At 42.0% G+C, this 20258-nt stretch overlaps 1 protein-coding gene across 3 annotated transcripts in view; it reads right to left on the bottom strand.

Annotated features, from left to right (window-relative positions):
- SIN3A (SIN3 transcription regulator family member A) overlaps positions 1 to 20258 on the bottom strand; it is a 71090-nt gene that overhangs the window by 7861 nt on the left and 42971 nt on the right. For all 3 annotated transcript variants that reach the window (XM_028100031.2, XM_028100029.2, XM_028100030.2), the window contains exons 14-19: positions 19336 to 19519; positions 17797 to 18370; positions 14948 to 15117; positions 10197 to 10370; positions 4643 to 4735; positions 3641 to 3735 (exon numbers count right to left, since the gene is read on the bottom strand). In XM_028100031.2, coding sequence (XP_027955832.1) covers positions 3641 to 3735; positions 4643 to 4735; positions 10197 to 10370; positions 14948 to 15117; positions 17797 to 18370; positions 19336 to 19519 — 1290 coding nt within the window. The remainder of the gene's footprint in view (positions 1 to 3640; positions 3736 to 4642; positions 4736 to 10196; positions 10371 to 14947; positions 15118 to 17796; positions 18371 to 19335; positions 19520 to 20258) is intronic.

Here is a 20258-nt window from a genome sequence, read left to right on the forward strand (position 1 = left end):
CATCACAGCTTAGCCTAGCCCACTTTAAAGTGCTCAGAACACACTTTAGCCTACAAAGGGGCAAGATCATCTAACACAAAGCCTATTTTGTAATAAAATGTTGCATATATCATGTAATTTATTGACTACTGTCTGGAAAATGAAAACGAAGTGGCTGTATGGGTAGAGAACGGTGCTAAGTGTGTCAGTTTTTTTTTTTTTTTTTTTAAAGATTTATTTATTATTTATTTTGAGAGAGTGAGAATGAGAGAGAGACTGCATGAGAGGGGGGAGGGTCAGAGGGAGAAGCAGACTCCCTGCTGAGCAGAGAGCCCGATGCGGGACTCGATCCCGGGACTCCAAGATCATGACCTGAGCCGAAGGCAGTCGCTTAACCAACTGAGCCACCCAGGCGCCCTAAGTGTGTCAGTTCTTGACCCTCGTGCTCATAAGGCTGACCAGGAGTTGGGGCCCCTGCCCAGCATCGCAAGAGGATCATACCACAGATCACTAGCCTGGGAGAAGACCCAATTCCAAATTCAAAATGGTTTTTAGTGAGCGTGTCTCACTTTTGTATCACTGTAAAGTCCAAAAATCATTTAAGTCAAACTATCCTAAGTGGGTGACCATCTTTATTGGGATAATACCTTTCTGGAAATGTTAAGACCTGGGATTTCAATTATGAGCTTCTGGGAAGGAAGAAAGCTACTCTACTACAGCAAAACCTCTTTTCTACTTCTGAAACTCCATTTTCATCCTCAGATAGAGGACCAACAATATACTGCCCATAAATAGGGAGGAAATTTTAAAAATTCTGTGAAGTGAATATAGCAGACCTAAGACTGCTATCTTTTGTGGGTTTTCCCTATTATCTTCAAAAGAGAGCTCTACTTTATTTTTTAAAAATGTAATTCTAATATAGTTAACACACAGTGTTGTATTAGCTGCAGATGTACAATATAGTGATTCAACACTTCCATACATCACCCAGTGCTCATCTCAACAAGTGTCCTCCTTAATCCCCATCACCGATGTCACCCACTCCCCCACCCACCTCCTCTGGTGACCACCAGTTTGTTTTCTAGTTAAATGAGTCTGTTTCTCGGTTTGTCTCTCTCTTCTTTCCCCTGTGTGGGAAATAATAAACCAGCTATGGCTGGTTTATTTCTTAAATTCCACATATGAGTGAATTCATATGGTATTTGTCTTTCTCTGACTGACTTATTTCACTTAGCTTATACTCTATAATACCCTCTAGCTCCACCCATGTTGTTGCAAATGGCAAGATTTCATTCCTTCTTATGGCTGAATATTCCATTGTATATATACACATCTTCTTTATCCATTTTTCTATCGATGGACACAGGCTGCTTCCATATCTTGGCTATTGTAGATAATGCTGCTCTAAAAATAGGGGTGCATGTATCCCTTTGACCTAGTGTTTTTGTATTCTTTGGGTAAATACCCAGTAGAGCAATTCCTGGATCACAGGGCAGTTCTATTTTTAACTTTTTGAGGTACCTCCGTACTGTTTTCCACAGTAGCTGCACCAGTTTGCATTCCCACCAACAGTGCAAGAGGGTGCCTTTTTTTCCACATCCTTGCCAGCATGATATTTCTTGTATTTTTTGATGTTAGCCATTCTGACAGGTGTAAGGCAATGTCTCATTGTAGTTTTGATTTGCATTTCCCTGATGATCAGTGATGTTAAGCATCTTTTCATATTACCTGTCAGCAACCTATAGGTCTTCTTTGGAGCAATGTGTGTTCATGTCTACTGCCCGTTTTTGTTTTGTTTTTTTACAAGATTTGAGAGAGAGAGGAAGAGCAAGCGAGTGCACTCATGGGGGGGGGGGCGGCGCACGAGGGCAGAAGGAGAGAGAAAATCTCCAGCAGACTCCCTGCTGGGTGTAGAGCTAGACGCAGGGCTCGATCTCATGACCTTAAGATCATGACCTGAGCCAAAATAAAGAGTCAGACGCTTTACCGACTGAGCCACCCAGGCGCCCCCTGCCCATTTTTAATTGGATTATTTGTTTTTGGGGGGTGTTGAGTTGTGTAAGTACTTTAGATATTTTGGATACTAACCCTTTATCAAATATGTCATTTGCAAATATCTTCTCCCATTCTGTAGGTTGCCTTTTAGTTTTGATTATTTCCTTTGCTGTGCAGAGCTTTTTATTTTGATGTAGTCCCAAAAGTTTGTTTCCCTTGCCTCAGGAGACTTATCTAGAAAAATGTTGCTATAGGGGAGTCACAGAAATTACTGCTTGAGTTCTCTTCTAGGATTTTTATGGTTTGAGGTCTCATATGTAGGTCTTTTAAAATCCACTTTGAATTTATTTTTGTATATAGTGTAAAAGCGGTCCAGTTTCATTCTTTTGCATGTAGCTGACCAGTTTTCCCAACACCATTTATTGAAGAGACTGTTTTTTTCCCATTGGATATTCTTCCCTGCTTAATTAATTGACCACATAATCATGGGTTTTCTATTCTGTTCTATTGATCTACATGTCTGTTTTTGTGCCAGTACCATACTGTTTTGATTACTACAGCTTTGTAATATAACTTCAAATCTGGAGTTGTGATACCTCCAGCTTTTCTTTTTCAACGTTGTTTGGCTATTCGGGGTCTTTTGTGGTTCCATACTAATTTTAGGATTATTTGTTCTAGGTCTGTGAAAAATGCTGGTGGTATTTTGATAGGAATTGCATTAAATGTATAGACTGCATCAGGTAGTGTAGACATTATATTTCTTCTTCCAATCCATGAGTATGGAATGTGTTTCTACTTCTTTGTCTTTCTCAATTTCCATCATCAATGTTCTATAGTTTTCAGAGTATAGGTCTTTCACCTCTTTGGTTACATTTATTCCTAGGTATCTTATTATTTTTGGTAAGACTGCTATCTTTTGAAAGGTCTGCTTTCAAGGTTGTCACTTGGCTGGGTTCTGGAATCCTGGATTTGGGAAGAGTTTCCACCATTCCCTAAGCAATAAAAGTGGCTCACTGTACCTAAACTGTTCACATAAATATGTGGTTTCATCTGAAAACCTGCTTTCTTTCTGGGAGTCTGGAATTTTGTTACATGCTAGGCAGACAGTATCACCCAATAAAAAACCCTGGCACTGAGTCTCCTAATGAGATTCCCTGGTAGACAGTGTTTCAAACATACTGTCATCATTTGTTGCTTGGAGGAATTAAGAGTGTCCCACGTAGCTGCAATAGAAGAGGACTCTTGGAAGCTTGCACCTGGTTTCCTCTGACTTTGTCACAGACGCCTTCTCCCCATATTGATTTAGCTCTGTATTCTTTCACTGTAAATCATCACTGTGAGTATGACTACATGCTGAGCCTTGTGAGTCTTCCTCATGAATCATCAAGGTTTGGAGACTCCGCCACATACTCTTCTCCAACACAGGAAAGTTACCGTTGATTCTCTAAAGCTCTCACTTCTCTCATGCTTTGGGGCACATGCTCCAGGTAAGCTCATGGAAGAACAGCCATAGAAACCTTGAATTAGTGTCCTCAGTGTCCTTGCTATTCAGCAGACAGAACAACGAACTGAGTAAGCGAAAACCAAGGATCTGAAAGTCATTTAACTTTCTGTTCCTCAACCCTGTGCAAGTATATACTGCCAATTTGTGACTCAGTTCACTCACCTTGGGAGAAATACTGGTTTCCGTGCCAGGTGCTCACGAAGCTCAGGAGAGGTAGTATCAGAATTCATGTATCGTTCCACATAGTCTGACCAACGCTAGGATTATAAACACAAAACAGGGGTGGAGAGAGAGTACAAACACTGGACTCCATCCTCCTCAGGTAGTCTAGCAAATTCAAGGACTAAACTTCAGAAACCCTTAAATTTTAACATCAAAAATATCTTTCCATAATGACATGCTGTTACTTGGTATTGACAGACAGCTTTAAATTCCTGTTAGGTAACAAAACCCGAAGCTTGTCTGAGATACTTTAAAAGTTATCAGAGGTCATAAATGGGTAGAGACTGGCTCACTGACAAGTTTTATTTCCCCACAGAGGGTGTTGTTAAAGAAGAAAACATACAGTGGCAAATGTCTGAAAATCAGTATCTTTCACATTAAAATCTGGATTTCTGGAATCTCAGAAAATTTTTTTTCAAAGATTTGGCAACCAGGAGCCAGTATTCCCACAGAACAACAACCTCCCTTCCATAGCCCCTCAACATCATACACATGGCTCGCGTCTCTCATTAACATTACCTGCTAGGCCTAGCTCTGATAACCGACTCACTCTATCCACTCTGTGGGGTTGACAACTCCTGGCTTCATCTATCCCAATAAAAAGTAAACATGACACAAAATCAAGATGATACCGGGCAGATGGGACCTCATGTGTGGTTTCTTATACTTTAGAAGAAAAACAGGAACGTTGCCAACCATGAGCTGTCCTGAGAGATGGCTTTACTGATGGCTAAATGAGACTGCCATCAACCCTAAATATCTAGCACTAGGCAGCCCTTCCCTTCTGCGGAACACATGGCTGGAATGGCCTGTACTTTAAGCATCAGGTTCTGACCCTTAACACGCCTGAGGCTGTCTTGGCCTTCTAGAAACCGTCACGAGGCAGATTCTCGGCAGGGCCGCTCTCTAAGCACACAGTTTCTGCAATATGCTTGTCCGTACCTCTGCTTCTACAGGGTCATCGGAGTTCTCCTCTTCCGTGTCCAGGAGCTCAATGGTCAGCTGAACCTGGCCCTGGCTCTGAATAAACATAAGCTGCAAATAAGAAACCAGGATGTAAACAAAAGACCATCTCTTCCAAACCTATAACCTAGCTACTCAAGGGTTGGGAGGTAGGGAGGCAATAAAGTTATAAAACTTCACTCTAATTGAAGAGATGAGGCAGGTACTCCAAAGTTTAGGAGACAGGTGATAAAAAAGGCAAAAGTCCAATCTTGCTACCAGCACAATGAAAGGTTAGAGCAAAAAGTACCATTTCATGTTTCGTACCTCTTGTATTAGCTGAAGCAATAATCAATGGAAGAGTGTTTTAAACTTATTTTGTTCATTGGTAAGAAATATAGCATAAAGCCAGAACCAGAAAATGTCAATGCCATTTTACCCGATAATCCCATTTTTGGAACTTAATACAAAAACAAGCATGAAAGAAAAAAGAGAAGAAAAGGAAATAAAGAAGGAAAAGGAAAAGGAACTTCTCATACTAAAGTGAAGCAGAAAACATCGAACCCAACAGAGAGCAGCAATCAATTCTACCGCCATAAAGATGACCACCCAAGGGGGCACCTGGCTGGCTCAGTCGTAGAGCATGTGATAGTCGATCTCTGGATTGCAAGTTTCAACCCCATATTAGGTGTAGAGATTACTTAAAAATAAAATCTTAAAATAAAAAGACTACCCAAGCCATCATACACACTGTGATGTAAGGAATACAAAGCATCAACGTATTAACAAAGTGATCTGCTGTAATGGTATCAATCATATTTGAAGTTCTCAAAATTTTGATTTCTAACATTTATGATTTTTTAAAAAATTCCTATTTAAAAGCAATACACTGGGGGCGCCTGGGTGCCTCAGTTGGTTAAGCGACTGCCTTCGGCTCAGGTCATGATCCCAGGGTCCTGGGATCGAGCCCCGCATGGGGCTCCCTGCTAGGCGGGAAGCCTGCTTCTCCCTCTCCCACTCCCCCTGCTTGTGTTCCCTCTCTCTCTCTCTGTCAATTAAATAAAATCTTAAAAAAAAATGAAAGCAATACACTGATTAGAGCCAAAAAACAAGTCATGCTTTGCATAAAAAACTATCAAATGGTGGTGGCACATGGGACCTCCCCTGTCAGAATCCCAAGATTTTCAATGTCCTTATCCTAATGGCTTATTGCAGGTAAGATTACTGTCCAAATCACATGGAGAAGATCATTTTACAAGGAAGCATCTATTTCAACCTTCTTCATTTTACACAGGGAAAAACCTAAAAATGAGAGTTCTCACTTCTCAAGTCCACTGATTCAGTAAGTAAACAGGACCAGAAGCCAGTTCTGGTTCCAAGTGTTCCTTCAGAGAAGCTTTAAAAATTCCTACCTGCTAGTAAAATTTAAAACATGATAAGAACATAATATACGCAACATAAATACAAACACAGTTACTTCCAAAATAGATTTTAAAAAACTGTCCCTAGGAGTTTGCTCCTCCCCACCTGATCTAGGATGACCTAGAGTGTCAAGATTTATCCTACTGCTTAAGGAAATCAGTCTTTAAAGTGATACTGAGGAGACTGTCTCCTTTCTACTTAAAACTGAATTTAATCTCACCCCCAACAGGTTCCTCCACCTGTCACCTGTCTTGTTAGGCCCTTAACCATGTGTTTACCCTGGTTCTCGCAACTGGGCAACCACTCCCCAAGTCTTGACTAGTCTCTATTTGACTGCCCACATCCATCACCCAAATGGTAACTGCCTCCAGTTGTAAACACACCTCTGGTTCCTCTGCTCCTCCTTACTCAATGCTACCAAACTGATCCTCAAAGCTCAAATCCAGTGGGATAGTCCTTAAAAATGCTTCACCACTCACCAACCACAGGAAAATTCAAACCTTTTACTTAGTATGGCTGAGGATCCTCTAGTATTTGGACCCTCTTTCTACACATCTCCTTCACCAATATCCTATACTTCATTCATTCAACACATGGTCACTGAATGTCTATTATTTATCAGGTATCTTTAGAAGATAGCACAGTTTCTAGTTTGGAGGAGCCCAATTTAGTAAAGGAAACAGGAATAAAAACAGCTATATTTACATTACAACTAAGGTAACTACCAAGGTACATTCTAGAGACATGGGCAGTATACTATGGGAATAAACAATTGCTCCTCGGCGAGCTGAGAATGATTTCATGTCATTGAAGTGACACTCAGGTGGCCACTGAAGGATATAGGGGAAGTCCAATCAATTTCAGAGAACTACACCAGAGAAAACCCTATTTTTAAAAGTACATAAAAAGAACTATATATCCCTCCCAAACACAGGGTGAAAGATATGAATAAGCAATACACAGAAAAGGAAACAGAAATGGGCAATGATAGAGAATGGGGAAATATGAATCAGAAAAATGTAATTTTCTAGCCACCCAAATGGCCAAAATAAAGAAGTTTGATTACTACCCAGTGTTAACTAAGGATGGAGAAATAAATGCTCTTATAGAAGTGCACCCTAGGGGAGCCTGGGTGGCTCAGTCAGTTGAGTATCGGATTTTGGATTTTGCTCAGGGTCATGATCTCAGGGTCGTGAGATTAAGCCCTGCACCGGGCTCAGGCTGGGCATGGAGCCTGCTTAAGAATCCCTCTCTCCCTCTGCCCTTGCCCCTGCTCACGTGCTCTCTCAAAAAAATAAAAAAATAAATTCTTAAAAGAAAAGAAAAAGAGTACTCTAGTATATACAGCCTGTGGCTGTAGAGAGTGAAATGGCATTCTCCACTAAAATATAACATTCAGGGACATTTGGCCGGCTCAGTTGGTGGAGCATGTGACTTGTGATCTAAGGGTCCTGAGTTCATGCCCCATGTTGGGTGTGGAGCCTACTTAAAACAAAATTTAAAAGAATATATATATATATATTTATTTAAAATGTATAATATACACATCCTTTGACCCTGTGATTTCATTTCTTGGTCTCCACTTCAAATTCTAACATATGTGCACTAGGATACAAGCACTAGGATGTAGCACTATTTGAGGAAGTAAAAAATGGAAATTGTTTAAATGTTCACCGCGAAGAGAATTTTTTTTTTTTTTAAGATTCTATTTATTTGAGAGACAGAAAAAGGGTGAGTGGGGGGAGGGGCAGAGGGAGAGAATCTCAAGCAGACTCCACACTGAGTGTGCGCCGGACATGGGACTCAATCTCAAGACCCCAAGATCATGACCTGAGCGGAAATCAAGAGTCAAATGCTTAGAGTGTCCTGAGCCACCCGGGTGTCCCAGGAATGATTTTCTGAAAATTATTTTTTAAAGTTTTTTTTTTTTTTTTTTTTGACACAGAGAGGGAACACAAGCAGGGAGAATGGGAGAGGGAGAAGCAGGCTTCCCGATGGGCAAGGAGCCTGATGCGGGGCTCGATCCCGATCATGACCTGAGCCAAAGGCAGGCGCTTAACGACAACGACTGAGCCACCCAGGCGCCGCCCCCCTTTTTTTCAAGATTTTTTCCCCCCAGGAATGATTTTTTTTTTTTTAAACTATGGTACATTTTTACTCTTAAGTATGACAAAGCAGTTGAAAAAATGAGCTGGATCTCTATAAATCAAAACAGAGAAATTCTAAGCCATACTAAGTGAAAAAAAACCATGATGCAGAATGTGCAGCCTAATGTCATTTATTTCCATATATACACACGTATGTATGTAAAGGCACAGAAGAGGGTCTGAATGGATACACAGAGAGCTAAACGTGGCTGAGCTTTTAGTTTTTATTTTTAGATTTTATTTATTTGAGAGAATGAGAGAGAGAGAATGAGAGAGAGAGAGAGAGAGAGAGAGAGAGAGAGAGAGCGCGCGCGCGCGCACATGAGAGACAGGAGGGTCTGAGGGAGAAGCATACTCCCTGCCAAGCAGGGAGCCCTATGCGGGACTCGATCCCAGGACTCCAGGATCATGACCTGAGCTGAAGGCAGTCGCTTAACCAACTGAGCCACCCAGGCGCCCAACGTGGCTGAGTTTTTAAAAAGCAGTGTACGATGTACACAGAAACAAAATGGACAGGAGGCTGGGGCTCAGGGGTGGGCAGGGGATCTGAAGGGCTGCTTATGCTTAATGTTAATAGTATCAAATTTTGTTCTCCATATGAACGTTTTAAAGGATCACTGACATAATTTTTTTGGTTACTAAGCCTTTGTTTCTGCTATTCCGTCTGCCACTCTGAAAACTATTCTTATCCATAGGGTAAGTCTACCCATTCCTTCATAGGCCTTCACCACACAATGTAATCCATTGTTAAGTCATTGTGGGTGGGGATGGTAATTCCACTCACCACAAAAAAACACACAGTAAACTTCTAATAAACATTTATAGGTTTAAAACCCTGAAGAAAAAAAACAGTCCTGCAAAGAGTACAGGTGATGGATTAGAAACTAAAGAAATAGCTGAAAGTAGAAGCAGACAACTAAGTGGACGATTTGGGGTCAGATCATTAAGTACATGGAACAGATCTAACAAGGACATGTTAGCTCTCTCTGCTTGGCCAACTACAAACCTTATTCTGGGCCACAGGAACCTGCCCTTCTTATGTAAATACATACAAGTTTTGTTCATTACACAGCTGTAATCATAGTACACATAGCTTTGTATCCTTTTATTTGATTCAGTATTTTTATAATTTATGATTCACTATTACAGGCTCCAAGATATGCCACCTGGAATTCACACAATAGGCTGCTATTAACCATTCCCACGGTGGACTGGACATCTAGGTTGTTCCCAACTACTTGCTTTATTAACTAGCAACAACAGTGGAGTAACGGTGGAAAATGGAAAACACCTAAATGACAAGACAGTCATAATTCTCTATAAAATATCAGTCATGAAAAGATGAAGACCTACATATTGCTAATTGAGCAAAATAAGTTACAGACCATTTTGCCCTGTATACCCTCTTTCAAATCCTATAAAAGCACAGAAAAGTCTAGAAATGTCATCAGTAATTATTTCTGGGAAGCACTACAGGTGACAATTTTTCCTTTTCTCTGCATTTCCTATCTTTTCTACAACAATCATGGATTATGTGTATTAGCATGCTTATTTAAGTTTATTTTTTTTAGTGATGGGTCTTGAACTCATGACCCCAAGATCAAGAGTTATATGCTCTTCCAAATACGCCAGCCAGGTGCCCCTCTGTATTAACATTTTTAAATAAAGCATTATAATATTTACAAAGCATTATACTATGAAAAAACAACCAGAGAGAAAAAGGCAGAATACAAATTTATAAAAATCATATTTGGCAACTTTTTTAAAAGGCAAGAAAGTAACAGACCGTCCATGGGAGATGGTCTTTTACTTCCACTTTTCCATGTTTTTTATTCCCTCCAGTGAGCTCATAGGAACTCTAAGGAGTTCCAGGAGTGGAATCACTGGATCAAAGTATCCTGGTATGGCTTTGATTTCTGATGGACATAGTTCCAACAACTTATACTGTCACCAGCATGGTCCTTGACTACATGAGTAACTCTCACCTTAAAGCAATTCTCATCTGACATGAGTTGCTCAGCCTTCCGTTGATATGTTGACTCCAGGAGACTCCTGGAAGTCTGCGTGTTCAACTGGCCTCCTGTGGCCCCATTATTGTTTTCTGCCAGGTAAAGGTCAGTCACCTGCACACAGATTTCATCACTCACGATGTGCTGCAGCTGGAATTAAGCAAAGGCAAGTCATCAGTGAACCAAGAAAATATTTCTCCCTTTCATACAGTCAACCTTCCTTTGATAGTTCCAGTGACTCAGCTCAAAAAGTGTTTTTGGTTGGTTACTTTAGAAAATTAATCACACAAAACCAGTATTTCATATTCTTAGAGAATAAGCCCAAATCTTCAACAGTTCACTGGTCCATGAGTATAGCTTTCCTATTTATTTAAAAGCAAAACTAGGGCGCCTGGGTAGCTCAGTCAGTTAAGCGTCTGTCTCAGGCGATGATCTCAGGATCCTAGGATCAAGCCCCACATGGGGCTCCCTGCTCAGTGGGGAGCCTGCTTTTCCCTCTCCCTCTGCAGCTCCCCCTGCTTGTGCTCTGTCAAATAAACAAAATCTTAAACAAACAAAAGCTTAGGCAGCTCATGTTAATGTGCTGCTTAAAGTTCTAAGGAACTGTAAAAAAATTTTACATGAAAGAAATTTTTCATGGCTTCCTGTTTTTATGGTGCTTCTTTACCGTTTATAACTTGCTTTCATACTCCTTCTCATTTGATCTACACAACTACCCCGGGCAGGAGGCTGAAGAGGGGGTGCCCTGTTACACAGGAGACAAATTTCCATTTTAGGTAAGAACACTCACTATGTGCCAAGGTGAGGACAGGGGCTGTGGAGAACCATGAAAGCTAGATCCCTGTCTATATTCCCAGCCTGGGTACAAAGTTGAAACTCACTTAGTATTCCAGATTTGGTTGCTGAATCACTTACCCAGGGGTTCCCAGCTGAAGGAATAGAGTTAGGACTAATATTCAAGCTTCCTGACCCCTAGGCGGATATTCTTTCTAATACATTACTTATTTTTCTACATCAGATAAAAAATATAGTACTTAAATTGTAAATGTTAATTGACTCAATTTCAACACAGGTCAGTCACTATTGACTGTTGGTAATTATTGAGACTATGTTCTTTTTTTAAGATTTTATTTGTCAGAGAGAGAGAGAGAGAGAGCACAAGCAGGGGGAGTGGTAGGCAGAGGGAGAAGCAGGTTTCCTGCTGAACAAGGAACCCGATATGGGACTCGATCCCAGGACCTTGGGATCACGACCTGAGCCGAAGGCAGACGGTTAACCGACTGAGTCACCCAGGCATCCCACGCTTAAACTATCTGATGACTGGAAAGTTGAACCTTTTAGAGTTTCCATTCTCATAGTCATGACTATATTTCTATGGAGGAATAAAAATTCCCTCAAATGAAACTTTACTCATAAAAATTGCAAGAGAATGTGAAAAACATATACAAGAAAAAAGCAAAATGTTAACTGCAATATCAATTTGTCTGTTTTACTTTAAAATTCTCAAAAACCACTAAGCCATTCTATTTTTAGGAAGATACATCCTTTTTGAAGTGCTAGTAACTATGACAACTACTTATTTTTAACGTAAAGTCTTAAATGACAAGTATGTGTATTTGTAGATAAATGGACACAGTGCAAGGTCAGAAGGGTGACTGATCTGTCAGCAGTAGAAAGGCCAGCAACTGGAGATGGTTAAATTATAATTAGTCCAGACAATGGGTTCTAATGTGGCCATTAAAATAATGCCTATGATAACCTGGTAACATAGGGAGAAGCTTAAGATACAGTGTTCGGGGCGGGGTGGGGGGGGGAGACTGTAAAAAAAGTGTATCTAAAGCATGGTCTCTATCACGTGGACACTTCTGGTTAAGACAGTCTTGATGAAACAGACCCTGTCACTGACTCCCCATCCACACCCTCTTCTTGGATATCTGGTCCCTCCTAGAGTCTTTGAAAAGGGCAGCCCTATAAAATCAGGGACAACTTGGGGCGCCTGGGTGGCTCAGTTGGTCAAGTGGCTGCCTTCGGCTGAGGTCATGATCCCAGGGTCCTGGGACCAAGCCCCGCGTCAGGCTTCCTGCTCAGCATGGAGCCTGCTTCTCCCTCTCCCTCTGCCTACTTGTGCTCTCTGTCAAATAAATAAATAAAATCTTAAAAAAAAAAAAAAAGTCAGGGACAACTGGACAGCTCGCGCTCCCAAGCTAGGCTGCTCAGATTCTCTCTCCTGATAATTTAAAATGACACAATGAATGTGTTTGGTAGACAGACGAGCATCTAGATGGAAAGGTCAAGCAATGCTGGGGCCAGAGGCACTGCCATGGCAAGCCAAAGTCCCAGGGGGCTGGAGAAGCCTTGAGTACGTGGCCAAATATCCATCTGCAGAGAGAAGCATGAGAATGAAGCAGATTTCCAGAAAGAAGGCATGCAGGAGAGAGAAAAAAAAAAACAAAAAACTTCCCAGTTCAATCCCTACACTGGCCATTTTCTGAGTTCTATACTAGATATCTGTGAGACCGCCTATTGTGTTAAGACAAATCCCTATTAAATTACATCTGATCCTTGAATAATGTGAGGAGTAGGGGCAATAACCCTCCACAAAGCCGAAAATCTGCATATAACTTTCGACTCCCCCAAAACCTAACTAGTCATAGTCTACTAGTGACTGATAAGCCTTACTGATAACATAAAGTCAATGAACAAATATTTTGTATATGTATTATATACCGTATTTTTATAATAAAGCTAGAAAATATTAAGAAAATCATAAGGAAGAGAAAATGCATTTACAGTGCTATGCTGTATTTATTGTAAAGAATCCATGTGTAAGTGGACCAGCACAGTTCAAAGCCCTGTTGTTCAAGCATCAACTGTACTCTGGAAAAGGTAAATGTATGGCTTGACCTTGAAATATATGTTCTACCTCCAGTCAGCAATGAACTCTGGGAGAACATCAAACAGGATGAGGAGAATGAGAGAAGATATGCCTCCAATTGAGGAGTAAGATGAGAAGCATGAACATAGGTTTTAAAAACACTGGATTTGGGGGCGCCTGGGTGGCTCAGTCGGTTAAGCATCTGACTCTTGATTTTGGCTCAGGTTGTGATTGCACAGTTGAGGGACTGAGCCCCACGTTAGGCTCTGCACTCTGTGCTCAGTATGGAGTCAGCTTGAGATTCTCTCCCTCTGCCTCTCGTGTGTGTGTGTGTGTGTGTGCGCGCGCGTGCGCGCGCGCACGCGCGTCTCTCAAATGTAATCTTAAAAAAAAAATCCCACTGTATTTGGGTTTCTGGACAAAACCTGTTTCTTAAAAAGATTTGACATTATGTATTACTGACTCAAAATCATAACCAGGTGCTTCTAATAAGTGGACAATTACATGTATTGTTTCAAAAACCAACCTCGGGTTTATAAAAGTTAATTCTGCTGGATGTTTAAAGGTGCTGGGTTGGCAGTGTGTAAGACTTTACTTCTAGCTGTAGCAGCAGCACACTTGGAAGCAGAAGCAAATGATAACTGGAGTTTCTAGTTTACATATATTTATATTTATGTTTGTACCCATATAATGATTTCAATTAGGAAGGCCTCTTAACTTCTTCGATTTCCAGGAAAAAACTGAATACCTGACAACCTTCATGAAGATGCCAAGAGTCAGTTACGTGAAGTGTTCTTCCTTGACTCTGAGGAGATCCTGTAAAAGGGCGCAGAGCCATGCGTCCTTCCGAAATCAAGGCAAAAGCCTGGGTACTTCGCAAAGAATTCCATATTTTACTCCAAGAAAACACTGAGCAACAAGCTTTTATTCCCCATAGTGGCAGTGAGGACTCTAGAATTTTCTTTGTCAAGTTTTCACTTTATTATTTTTTTAAAGGTTTTTATTTATTTGAGAGAGAGAGAGAGCATGAGAGAGGGGAGCGTCAGAGGGAGAAGCAGACTCCCCTCGAGGAGCAGGAAGCCCGATGTGGGACTCGATCCCGGGACTCCAGGATGATGACCTGAGCTGAAGGCAGTCGCCTAACCAACTGAGCCACCCAGATGCCCCAAGTTTTCACTTTAAAGAAAGTGACGCACCAACAAGACATTCTGATCCCTTCAGAAATTCAGAACTCAAGGCAAAAGTGGAAACCTATTTGCTATAAATTATCATTGCTGTAAAGAACATACTTACCAACTCCTAGAGTGCCAGAGGAACAAATCACAAAACCAACCACAAATCTAAGTCAAGCGGAACCTCAGATAGGGAGGTAGGGATAGTATTATAGAAGATGTTGTATGAAACCATTCTCACAAAAAGAACTTCAAATATTAAATGAGGAAAATACACAGAATCACCAACACCTACAGAAGTGAAAGCGTTACCCACTGAAAGCTCCCCACTGGGCGATTAGGTAAGAGCGGGGCCAGTACCAATGCTCGCTCTATAGGTAGGCAGCGAGAGAGGGGCAAGACACTGGGTCAGCGGGAGGCTCACTCAACTGTGAGGGCACACTGAGCAGAGCAAAGGAGTCCATTTAGCGGCTAAAGTACTCCCACTCTGTTAACATGAGAGATGTGACATCACCTTAACCTCCCCCCTTTCCTCTAGAGAGCCATACATCCATAAACATCGTTCTATAAGCAAACTGCCCTTTTTTCTCCAACAGACATCTTGCCTTTTCTCTTTGCCTCATCCATCTTTAGGTAAGGACTTCTTCCCTCACCAAACCTAGCCTCCACCGTGCCCTCACCTGTCTGACAATGCTCTGGATTAGCTTGTCCATGGTGAAGGCAATGTAGGCGTGAATGGTGAACATCTCTCTTAGTGAATCTTCATACTGCGACGAGTCTATGTTGCCATCCAGCAGGCTCCGCACCATGTCCAGGAAAGCTGGGTAATAATCTTCTACGTCAACATCCACTGTGGGAGAGATGGGAGAGGTGAGGCCTTACCCTGCTACGAAAAGGTCAGGAGAGAGGGCAGGGCGAAACGCCGCAGCTTGCCTAAAGAGCCTCTGAGGAAAGAACCCTAGGTATTCAAACATACGCACTTAATCAGCCGTAGCCAGAGGTGACATCTGACAGGTGGCTACAATGGCCAGTTCTATCAGGGGACAGTGACCCTGCAACTTTAACGGGGGCTCTAACACTCTGTCCATGCCAGAAAGACACTTCATTACACTAGAGCTGCCTGAGAGGAGAACAGAGCAGAATATTCCAGGGAAGAAGTTTCTTCAAAAAGTTGTTGGCTCTTCTGCTGAGAGGAACCTGCCCTCCCAGCCGGCAGAGAGCATTCCTCACATGGGTCACTTGCTCATAAAGCTATTTCAATGAAGCATAAAGTGCAGATGAGAAAAGGCAGACAGCACCACACTCGAGCCCTGGGAAACCTCTCAAGAACAGAAAAATAGGAGTGCAAATTAAATCCCCTATGAATAATGAAGTAACCTGCATTTGTCAAAGTCCTTCTGTTTAAAAATGGATTCCCAACGTTGTACTTCACAAATTGCATTAAATGATCTGTACTTGCTGCACATGAATCACTTCAACCAGCAGCTAGAATCTTTTCAGTTGTTTGGCATCTAGCATTTGGCAACTAGCAGAGTGCAAAAGGAAGCATGAAAGGACTCTACCTTTAACTTACATAAGACCTATTTACTGATATCCAGTGCTGGCAATCAAGACGGTGGCGTGAGGGGGTCACTGGGGTATTGGTTATACTGTTTCTTTTCTTTATAAATTAACATATAATGTGTTATTTGTTTCAGGGGTACAGGTCTGTGATTCAACAGTCTTGCACAATTCACAGCGCTCACCATAGCACATACCCTCCCCAATGTCCATCACCCAGCCACCCCACCCCTCCCACCCGCCTCCATTCCAGAAACCCTCAGTTCGTTTCCTGAGATTAAGAGTCTCTTATGGTTTGTCTCCCTCTCTGGTTTCATCTTGTTTCATTTTTCCCTCCCTTCCCCAATGATCCTCTGCCTTGTTTCTCGAATTCCACATATCAGTGAGATCATATGATAATTGTCTTTCTCTGATTGACTTATATCGCTTAGCATAATACCGACGTGGATGAGCTAGAGGTTATACTGTTCCTTGATCCAGGTGCTGGTTACACAGGTGTGTTCACTTTGTAAAAATTCACTGAGCTACACAATTTGGATTTGTGTATTTTTCTATATGTATGTTGCACCTTGATAAAAAGTTCACTAAACTGAAAAAAAAAAAAAATTACAAGAACTCTTTTGTCCCTGACATCTGGTTACCGTTTGTAAAGTCTATACAAGAGAAAACAGGCTGAGAGCAAAAGCTAAGTCCATCTCTGTTTATCTGAAGTGTGATGGGCTCATCAAAGACATGCAAAACAGAGAATACAGTTTAAAAGCAACTGGCTTAACTTTCACCACAGAATATCACCTTGTTCAGACCCACAGCACAGGCATGGGCTGTGCTACTGCTAGGCAGACGGTCTTAAGCCAGAATAACACTAGGAGCACAACTCAGACTTGTGCCCACGAGTTATGATCAGTGCGAGGCTTGGCGTTACTGCTCAAGACCCAACAACGTAAGCCTCAAACCAGGTTAAGTCAGTGATCAAGCCAGGATTAGACCATTTGCTCTCTCATTTCTACCCAAGCAGATGGAATCACCGCTCTGAGATCCAAAAGTTGTCTCTCTCAAGCTAGGATTATCGAGATAAAGGCTTTTAACATTAATATCCAGTGTCATTAGCTCTTCAACAGATAGTGAGGGTCACACACGGGCTTCTTACATCAGCAACAGTTTAGAAATTTTTTTAGATAATTCACTCCACAGATCGGCTATTTCTTCAAGGGCACAGAAGAAAGGCTCCACGAAAAAGTTTTTGGTTCACAAACCTAATTTATGAATGGAATAGTTTTCTAGAAGCCGGTAACAGAGAGTTACTTAAAGCACATGGTGGCTTCCTCAGCCCACATTTATTTTCGTTTTCCTGTGTTCTCTATCTTCATTTCTGTTCTGTCTGGTCTGCTGTCTCACACCATCTCTCGACTTTCAATCTCCTTTCCACAAACTATTTGTATCTATTAAGGAATGAACCTCACTGGCTAAGAAGTCCTGCCCAAACATATCTGAGAAAATTCCCATCTGTCTTAGGCATGAACAACTAGGAATCTCTGTTCCGTCATGGAGCAGAATGGACTGTGACATTTTAGTCCCACCCTGTCCTTTAACACACTCTGCAATACCGCAGAGATCTGCCATTTGGGAAACTGATGGCAAATGACACCCACTACCCAGGTGTCCACAGCAGCAGCCATTGAATGTCCATGATCCTAGCACTGCACAGGGTGCTCTGCATACTTTCCCCAATCATCCCAACAACCCCACAAAGTATTAAGGAGCACCTCCATTTCATAGGTACATAGGTTTGGGGAGCTGAAGTAAGGTCACACAACCAGTCAATTCCAGAGCTAGGATCTGAACCCTGGCCAGGCTCTAAGGCCTGCCTGCCTGTGCTCTATGCATAAAAGAAAGCAGTCTCGAGTCTAATTTGGCTCTGAGGCCCCCCAACCCCTCACATCGTCCAGACACCAACAGTCTAAGCACTCACTAGGTTCTTTGAGACGTAGCTGGATGGCAGGGCTGTCGCTCTTGTCTCGTTTTATGCCCAGCACTTCCCGTTCCCACTCTCTCTCTCGGTTTTCTTCTTCAATTTGCCGTTCAGCTTGGGAACAAATCCGCAGCAGCCGCAAGCAGAGAATCTGGTGCAGTCGCATAAAGATATACCAGTTGTTATTAACATAGAAGAGGTTGTATACTTCATCCATCCCTCTTAACTTCTGAGCTGCTGTGTTACTAAACAGTAGCTTGGACTTAGGGGGACTGCCCCCAACACCATTGTGCTTCTTAGCTGCCCCTGTGGCTTCATCTACATCCATCTCTTCTTCTTCCTCTTCCTCCACATCTGAGAGATCACCTCTCTGAGCAAAGAGCAGATCTGGAATGAAATGATGCATGATTTGCTTGATTTTATATTTGTCCTCCTTCTGAATGCCGGTCTGCCTTTTCACATGGTGGATAATCAAAGCAGCGGCATCTTCCAGGATCTGTTTGTCTTCGTAGGCAAGTGAGAGGTGTGGGCCAACAGGTACACCGGCATTGTCTTCTGTAGCCTGCTCTTGCCTCTAACAGGAGAGAGACGCAAAGTATTATGTGACATGTGTCCAGCAACAACAAAAAGACAACAAAGAGACTGCGCCAGCAGTACATGCCATTATTAACCACAGTGGCAACTGTCTTCCAATCCACAACTTGCAGAAACAGAAATAGATAATGCGGGAGGTATGGTCTGACACCAACATACTGGTATCTTCTACACTGTGAAGACCTACTGGGGACAATGGGACAAAACTGGGACCATCTTTCAAAATTCTGTATTTATGGATATGGAGGATACCACATGAGGTCTAGGACTTGAGGTCTCCAATCTGGGGGGAGAGGTGTGGAAGGTGACAGATCTAACAAAACAGGGATGCTTATTTAAGTTTATGTAAGAGCTCATTTTACCACTCTCACGCCTTCCGTCTATGTTTGACATTTTCATGATAAAATGCTTTTAAAAATTCAAGATCACATAACTTTTAGGAATGCTCAATCATACTGTATTTATGTCTCTATCCACTCCCCATGACTATGAGCCCCAAGAGAACAGGATCAATTTCTTAATCATCACTGTATCCTGCCTCCCAGTACTATATACACTCCTGATAAGTATGCTGAATAAACACGGAAAAGAAAGTGTCTGGGGATTAATGATAAGTTTCAGTTGTGGGAAGTTGAGAGGGGCTACGTGAATGAAGAAGAGGTACCGTTTTGAGGGAAACAGACGGAAAGACACGTGAAGAGGGAGGCAGCAGGCACAGACAAAGCCAGGATGGTAAACTGGGAAACCAGTAAAGCAGCTCAGGAATAAAGGTAAGGCTTGGATTTAAAATGGCAGAATCAGGAATAGAAGGCTGTGGCAGTTTTGAAGAATCAACATGTCTCAGAAGGTCTTGCTTTCATATACCAAAGATGATTTCCAGGAATCAAAGTCGTGCTGAACATAAAGCCTGGGGTCCTCTCACAAATATAAAAACCTCCAGCTCACCTCATCATAGATACTCTCAATCTCGTTGAGTAAGCTCTTTGACCTCAGGACCTTGGTGTCATTCTGTTTAAAGTTGATGCCCTGGTGGTCCAGAGACTTCAGGTAGTATTTCTCATTTTGCTCTCTCCACACCTTGTTAAAGCCTCTCTGAGCTTCTCGCCATTCTTCCTCTTTCATCTTCAACCTGGAGGGGGGGGAATGGGGGAAGTAGAAACAACAAGACATGGGAATTCAGATGTGGGAATTTTAAGGGAGGTAGTTAAACTCCTTGGGTTTGAATCCTGGCTCTGCCATATGAGATGGTTTCCTTATCGGGAAAATAGGGATAACAGCACCTACTCTCTAAGGGTTTTTTCTTTTATTTTTTAAAAGATAGATAGATTGAAATATTTGAATGTTTAATACCTTGTTCTACATACAATAATAATAAGATAGATTGATCTATCTATCTGAGAGAGAGTGAATGAGAGACAAGCACCAGCAAGGAGACGGGGAGGGGCAGAGGCAGAGGGAGAAGCAGACTCTCCGCTGGGCAGGGAGCACAACGTGGGGCTCGAACCCAGGACCCATGTCCTGGAATCATGACCTGAGCCGAAGGCAGACGCTTAACCAACTGAGTCACCCAGGCGCCCCTCTCTAAGGCTTTAGAAGTGAGAAATGTATCAGACTTACTTTATTTCAAAGGTCAAAAGATACAATAGGTCAAAATTATTGGCAACTTGGGATACTGTTATTCAAATTGTTATACTGTTAATCAATCCAGGCTTGAACTCTGTTACATGAGGAAATTACTCATCCAGGACTTATTCTGGGGAGGTAATTTGTCCCAAAGTCAGAAATCTTACCTAGTTATTTCTCAACAGCAGTCCACAGAATACCCTTGAAAAGGGGGTTCACTTCCTTGGCCAGCTAAAACAAGCACA

Source organism: Eumetopias jubatus, unplaced genomic scaffold (assembly GCF_037043125.1).
Source record: "Eumetopias jubatus isolate StellerSeaLion01/CBP00866 unplaced genomic scaffold, mEumJub1_p1.0 scaffold_7, whole genome shotgun sequence".
Lineage (NCBI taxonomy): Eukaryota > Metazoa > Chordata > Mammalia > Carnivora > Otariidae > Eumetopias > Eumetopias jubatus.